This window comes from Centruroides sculpturatus, unplaced genomic scaffold (genome assembly GCF_000671375.1).
Source record: "Centruroides sculpturatus isolate CEXI.00-Female unplaced genomic scaffold, Cexi_2.0 scaffold1236, whole genome shotgun sequence".
Classification (NCBI taxonomy): Eukaryota; Metazoa; Arthropoda; class Arachnida; order Scorpiones; family Buthidae; genus Centruroides; species Centruroides sculpturatus.
Window position 1 is genome coordinate 125,856 of NW_019385465.1, and position 8,042 is coordinate 133,897.

General features: G+C 30.9%; 1 protein-coding gene across 9 annotated transcripts in view; it reads left to right on the plus strand.

Annotated features, from left to right (window-relative positions):
- Positions 1–1,046, plus strand: part of LOC111639246 (acidic repeat-containing protein-like) — a 45,118-nt gene extending 44,072 nt beyond the window's left edge. For 5 of the 9 annotated variants that reach the window (XM_023385060.1, XM_023385063.1, XM_023385061.1 and 2 more), the window contains one exon: positions 537–1,044. In XM_023385060.1, coding sequence (XP_023240828.1) covers positions 537–795 — 259 coding nt within the window. In that variant the 3' untranslated portion in view covers positions 796–1,044. Of the gene's footprint in view, positions 1–536 lie in introns of all 9 variants that reach the window. The other 4 variants (XM_023385062.1, XM_023385065.1, XM_023385068.1 and 1 more) reach the window with 2 other exon arrangements.
- The last annotated feature ends 6,996 nt before the right edge of the window (positions 1,047–8,042 follow it).

Consider the following 8,042-nt stretch of genomic DNA (forward strand, 5'->3'; position numbering starts at 1 on the left):
AATCACATCATTTGGCTGGGAACAATTAGACCACCCTCCATACAGTCCCGACCTAGCGCCGAGTGACTATCATTTGTTTCTGCATTTGAAGAAGCATCTGGCAGGGCAGCGCCATAACAATCACGACGAAGTCAAAACGACCGTTCTGCAGTGGTTGTCTCATCAGGCGGCAACATTCTTTGAGGATGGAATACAAAAGCTGGTCCCACGATACGATAAGTGTCTCAATATTAATGGGAATTATGTAGAAAAGTAGTGTAAAATATGGGCTTTCACATAAATAAAAATTTTGTTAAAAATGTTTGCTTGTTTTTTTTATATTTCAAAACGGTACTTACTTTAAAAAGCACGCCTCGTATTTGAACATTGTTAATCTTAGAAAAAATATTTTTGAATTATACAAAAAGATTTAAAAATAAATTAAGGATTAAATTTACTGAAAAATTTTTAAAAAATTAGAAAATTTGTCATAATAAAAATTTCTTTTAATCAGTCATGAAAATATGAAAATCTAAGAAATAGTTTTGTTTTAACAGCATCGGACGTCACTCAAAATCGTTAGACATCAAAAGGAAGCTGTGTGGACGTTGCGGAAGAACTTTTGAATTGATGACAAATAGAGGATCTGGGTACATGGTCAGCACTTCTAAACCTGTGACGGGATTTGCTCGTTTTGTAAAAGAAAATTATGGCATTGTTAAAGAAGCTCATCAGGGAATCAAGCATGCAGAAATAATGAAAAAGCTCAGCATCCAGTTTAAGTCTCTGGATTCTTTGGATACTGCCAATAATTAAAACTGTAGACCTGTCCTTTTATAATATATTTATTTTTAAATAATAAGTTTTTAATTTAAAGTCGATTTTTTGCCGACTTTTAAATGTCTTGTAAAGTCAGTATTTGCTATTGAAGAAAGTTGCTTTTAAGTAGGATTTTAATTAAGAACTATTTATTTGAGATTTTAAAAATATCTTATTTATTGATAATTAATAAAAATCATAATATAAAATTTTTATAAATGAAAGCAAAAGAAAATAATATATTAGTTAATCTGAAAAATTAATGGATTAACTAAAATTTATTTAGTATTTATTATATGTAAGAATAAGAAATTTCTCATAGAGAATTTTTTTTTCTTTAAAACATTAACAAAATACAAATAAAAGTATTCTGTACTCTTTATCCTCCATATCATAATCACTGGAATGTGATTCATATTGGTGGAGTCAACCTTTCTTTATAGGCTATGCAAATCATAGAGAAATTTAAAATGAATTTTTATTTACAAACTGGATGCTGTCCCATAATTTGTTGCATAAACAAAAAATATGCAATGTCTTAAGAAAATTTCAAAGAAATTTATATACTATCTAGTTGTCTAACTTGCCATTAATATGCATTGTTGTTTCTGTTGTACAATGAAATAACTTGATAGATGTGTCAAAGACTAATAGAACAAGATACATGATTGTGTTTAAATTTAATATTTGGGTAATAGAAAGAATATTACAAAATGCTTTAATTGACAGGCTTTATCTTTTGATTTTATTGAATTATCTGACATTTTTGTGTAATTAATAAGAGCTGTAGAGTAGAAATACAAGTTTTGTGCTTTGGAGAACAAATAGTGCTACAGCTTGAGCTGTAGTGTTAGCTATCAGCTTGAACTACAGACCTTCGTCTATTGTTCATTTTTACAAGGAGTATCACAGAATTCACATTTATATCTTACTAGTAGAAAATTCTACCTTGTAATTAAGTTCAATCAATAAGCTTCAAAAATACAAGCTTAATACTTTTCTTATTATTAATAAGCAATGCGTGGTAACTTCTTTATTGTTGTGTTTACATAAGAATTTCTTTTTATTGATGCACTGATATATTGTTATAACGTAGATGATACACTTTATATACACACAAATGTATAATGAAAATATTTATATTTTTATGTATGGAGAGGAGTAATAAAATGAACTTTGGGTAATAAATATATTATTGAAGCAATTTTGTTTTAGAATTTAAATAATAATTTTATTTTCTGTAAAATATTTCAGTTTTCACTTTAGATAATTTAAATTTTCAATATATGATTGAGGAAAGGAGAAATATCTTCATTTTATTGAAGGAAGAGGTGATACTGTAAGTAAACATGGCTTAAGTTGGTTAATTTGTTTATTTTTAACTAGATCAAATGCATGTAATATTACTGAATTTATTTGGTTTATTAACTACAGCATTATAGCAGTTCTTTTCAGTAGTAAACTGTGAAGAGGTGCATACTAAATGTAATTTAATGCATGTTGATATGACTGAAAAGCCAGTTATTTTAATGATTAAAAACGTTCAAATACTGCATGTTGTTTGTGATTTAGACACTTCCAATGCAATCACTGAATCATGAATATTAATGTGCAGTTGTTCAAAACAGACTGTTAATTGCTCTTTAATGTATCTTGATTAACTGACTTTTGGATCACCATATAAGTAGTATTTACACTGATACATTTGAGATCCACAAGTTGTATATTTTAAAAATCTGAAGATATATTTAAAATATACATTTTTTGATAGCCTTTTTGTTTACATTATAATATAGCATTTCATATATCTTAATAACTTTTACTTTCCAACATAAAGATACTATACACCAAGGTATGTCAAAAATTTTTAGAAAATTTTAATAATGTTTGTACAATAATGTAACAGCATTATGTATTTTATTTAACCGAGAAGGGGTTAAGAACCCGAAACCTGTATTGACAGGATAAATGTAAGCAAGATACAGAATTAAGTAAATAGATGTACAGATAGTCTGGTGTCTCAGAGTATCTATATCGTGAGTTGGAGAAGAAATATAAAAAAGGTACGGTTTCAATATTAAACAAAGCGAAATTTATTCTGGAACTAATCTTAAAAATTTAATCGATTTAGTCCATTGCAAGGAGGGGTGAAGAACCTGATGATGCCCCATATATTCAAAGGGAACTAAAATGGCATTCTAAAAGATTGCAAAAAGAAAAACCATAGATTAATAATAATTAAATTAATATTACATGCAAATAATTCAAACAACATGAAAAACATTCCAAGCTTTTTTATAAACTACTGAATGTTGTAGATATTCATATCGAAGATTTGGAAAATTAATTTTAACAAATGCAATTTTCATCTTCCCATGCAAAGTTTGAAGCTTTTTGGTTAGATCTCATCCTTGCTGGCCAATCCCATGACCCACCAGTGGCCAAGCGGTTCCGTTCCCTGAACACTGGGAGTTCAATCGTGGGTTCGTGTCTTGCCAGGACGGGCTGGCCACGTGGAGTTTTTCTGGTTTTCTCCACGTCTGTAACGCTGAATAGGAACCAGTTACCCTTAAAAAGACCTCCCAGAAGGCAGATCGCCCAAGTATTGAGCTGCCATAACTTAATAAAACAAAGACAATCCCATAGTGGGTCACCCCATGCATAATGATCGTAACTGTAGCGGGGCATGGAGTCAAAATGTGCTCGTAATAATAATAATAAGAGGAAATTTTACATATTTCTTCTTATTATTATTTGAAATAGCATAACTATTTGGAGTTTTTCTTAACTCCGCTCTGTGGACAGGAAAGAGTTAAAAATAAAAAAAAACAATCCTGGGTCCCCAGAGTGGTAGGCTGCCACCTTAACCGCTCTGCCATCCGGTCGGCAAAATAACTTTGGGTAATTCATATGATATGTAGCATTTACAGCTAAAAGTGCATAGTTTTCATTTTATTTATTATTCTGTAACATTATATGCCGTTATTATTTATTCCCTTGTGATTGTCATCGATATGTCTCCTGTAACGTGCGACAAGTAGCTGAAGTGTATTCAAATGGAACTAAAGTGGTTCTCTCAAAATTGCGCGAAAAGTCAAATTTTTAATATTTTAATTTTGTTACACAATTTTAAGGATTCACTAAATTTACCGACTCTGAATTTTGATTAAAATTTTAATATTTAAGTGTTTATTCTTTCATAATGTATTTTATTTTAAAAAAGAACATTACGTTCTATCTCGATTAACGCGCCACCAAACGGCAATTTTTTTACTGTTGCTAGGTTACGCTTTCATAAACTAACAAATGAGATGTATTTAATTAAGAAAGTAAAAAATAAAATAATAATAAGATTTTAGAGATAAATTCTAATTTTAGAAATAATATAAATGCTTTACTAGAATATTTTAATGAAAAATTTTGTGTTTTGACAGTTTGGGTATCAATTTGCGACAATCTAAAATAGCTGTTTGGTGTCGCGTCAATCGCTGTATCAAAACACATTTTTACAAGACTTTTATAATAATAATATAAAAGTTATCATCATACTTAATAATAAAATCTTTACTGCCATTTGATGACAATAATATGACAATTAAATAATTCATATCGAGTTTTTAATATATTCGAATGCGAATATATTTTTGAAACGGCCATATTGTTCAATATAAAATATACGATACATGTGTACGATAAAGTGTATTTATATGAATGTGGAATGTATTTTGTAGTATATGCATACTACAAAATACATTCCACATTCATATAATTTATAGAATTATTCGAATATTGTCGTAACAAGGATGATAATCGATTGTGACATCATATGTGACATCACAAACGATTGCGATACATATGATGTCATTAAACTAATTGTTTAAAATTACTAATAATAGCACCTGGATTGGTAAATATATAAGTACAATATGACATATATTTCCTTATTTTTGCTGAAAATTATTTTTCTAAGATGCAGTTTTCAAGAAATTCTATGGACAAATTGATAAATAATACTTTTCATTAAAAAAGTTTTCTGGAAGTCGCCATTAATTGTATATACAGTACATTTTTAATATTTAACAAGGTTATGTTAGATATTATAACAAAAATATTACAAAATAATTAAATATTTAGATTAGACCATAACAGCCTACCGCTTTGGGGAACCCGAGATCGAATCCGAACGAGTTGAAAACTCCCAAGAATTTTTCGGGGTGGTCCGTCCGGATATGTCATCACCCCCGACTGCTTAGTTGTAGGCCTGATCTAAGCCCTAAGAAGCTTTTTGATATAAAAAAAGGGGGTTTCAGTGCCAGTAGGGCGGAAAGTGTTAAAAAAGATGCCGCGTAATAACTAATTATACAGTTGTGCATTATACGATATGTAGATTTGCAATTAAATTCTTTTTATTTTGGAAACAGCAAACAAATAATGGCATTTTCAGTTTATTTTATTTCGTTAGATATTGTATTTCTGGTAATTTTCTGGAAAACGAAACAACTCCGCGGCATAGGTTTTACTTTTCCGAAAACACAGATCTGGTATCTTCTCGCCTTTTCGATCTGTTACCACCAAAATTTAATAGCATTAATGCCCCTTAAATTCAAGCCACCATGCCAAATTTCGTTCCTTAACATTTACCCCATTCTGAGATATTAAACAAAATCCCCGCTAATTTTTTTTGCCTTTTTCGACTTATTTGGGTTCAGGCGGCCTCAAAACGTGTAGATTTTCAAAACACTCGAAGGGCCAAATTTGAGACGATTCTAATATGTACAGTATATAACAGCCGTAAATGAAATTCTCTTGTTATGTATACATAACAGCCGGGAAAATGAAAGCCTTAAACTGAACTCTGTGTGAGGTCTCTTACCAACCCCTTACAATTTTAGTCAAGTCAAGTCAATTATAAAAAATTAATATAAACATATTAATTAAATACTACACAAAATGAAAAGTAAAGTATATTTTGTTGGTTTGTAAAAAAAAACAAAAAAAACCTTATTTCAAAATTTGACTTCAATCTTCTTTTTTTGTAGAAATTTTTGAGGCCCCTTTGAGCTCGAAGCCCTAAGCTACAGCTTATATATCTTATATGTTATGTTTTCTCGTAACATTGCGCTAGAGAACTATTTTGCAAAATCACAAATGGGTTGTGATTCCAGGGATTTTTATAAGCCATCAATTCTGGATATGTCGAGCCCATCAAGTAATAATAATCTTAACTGGTTGTTCTTATATTTTTTAACTGTTTGAGTCTAAAATTTGAGTTAATCATCAGTTTTATAGCTTATTATTTACATAATTTTTCAACTAGTTTTGCAATTATAACGTAATTCTTTTGCCTGTTGTCAATTTAAAAGCAAATTATCATCATCATCGTTATATTTATAATACAGTAATTGCATTATAATAATGTGCGACGTTAATTTTATTATTATGATTATTATATAATGCAGAAGAACCTCACTAATCGTACTACGTGGAGAAAAGCTTACTCCGAATTAGCGAGGTTTTACTGTATTGTACTTCTCACCAGTTGATATCTTTAACTTTACAGTTTGCTTAAGGCAGTGTTTCTCAACCTGTAACGAATCGTCGCCCCCTTCAACGTAGTATCGCCCCCATCAATAAAACCGTTATGTAGTATCGCCCCCTTCACTACAAAATTACGATGCCGAGGGCAAAGGCTAACACCAAATTCGTACTGCATCGAATAGACTAGTGACTAGTATAATGTTACTTGTTTAATTATTGTACGATATAACGAATAAAATATCTAATTATTCTTAATATAATGTTTTACTATATCGCCCAGAAAATTGTTTTTCGCCCCCCAAAATATAAATTGTTACTAATCGCCCCCTCAACATGGAAAAACGCCCACATGGGGGCGATATCGACCCCGTTGAAAACACTGGCTTAAGGTAACATATCACTCTCTCAATTCCATTCTAGTTCCATATCCATCGGCACAGTTACTCCTTTAGTCTCCTTTAATAATTCTTGCTTTAATAAAAATTCATTTATTTAAGTGTTCTAACATTGGTCTGATTGTTAAAGTGCATATAGCGATCTTCGATTGTTATATGCACTTAAATATATTGCACACAAGGTGTTCCAATTCCAGATTTGGTATATTCTTCATGTTGTGATATACTCGTATACAATATAACTTCATCTTCGATGTCGTCATTCAAAAATGCAGTCTTTGCATCAAAGTTCTTGACTTTCATTTTCAATGCAGCAGCTATACGTAACAGGATCCAAAAAAGTAATTTGTTTTGCGACTGGAGCATATGTTACATCGTAATATCCACCATATTTCTGAATTTCCCTTAGCAACTAATCGTGCTTTGTATCTATAGACATCATCTCTTGCATCGTACTTGACATTGAATACTTACAACATTTGGTCTTCTATCCATAGGCAATTCGGTGAGTTTCAATGTCTGACGTTTTTAAGCGATTCTGTTTTTACGTTTTCAGTTTCTTTCATGAATAGGCAAACTGCCTAAATCACATCATGTTTCTGGTTCTTGAATTGGTGCAATTTGAACAATACCCAGTATATGACAAGCGTCTTTCTGGGATGCTTTATTTTTCTTGAAAGATACTCTAATTGGAGTCTGATATGTTGTCGGTAGTTGCTTTTCAAGTTCTGTATCTTTCTCTTCTCTTTGTTCATTTCTATTTTGTATCTTCTATTGTTTTTTATTTTCTGAATCTGTGTTTGTCGCTTGCTGACTTGGTAAATCCAAGTCGGAATTCATTACTTGCTCTGCTTTTTGCTAAATTCGTTCCTTCGCATAAGCATCCCATTTCTTGTGCCGCGAAAGCCATCTTTGATTCTAAGGAATCATTCTCACGATGGCACTTTTATTCTTTTGTATATTATCATTTATTGGCCCGTAATTCTTCGATTTTTCAAAAGTTGACAATTATGTTTAACGTGTCCAAGTTTCTTGTAGTTAAAATACTGATGGGCATTTCTAAAATCACGATATTATTCTGAATGTGCAATGCTGACTCTATTTTACCTGTATTTATGTCATTTGAATATTCAATCTTTTTACCTTTAATTTATTCAAGCGTGAGTTTGTCATCGGGCGAGCATCGAGTTCTGTAAACGAGTGTTTCATAGCTATCTGGAAGTCCGCAGACAAGTAACTAATAATTAGAGTTGCCAAGTACTTGGAGACAAAATTCGCGACAGAATGAGTTCTTTCCGAAAGTTACTGGAA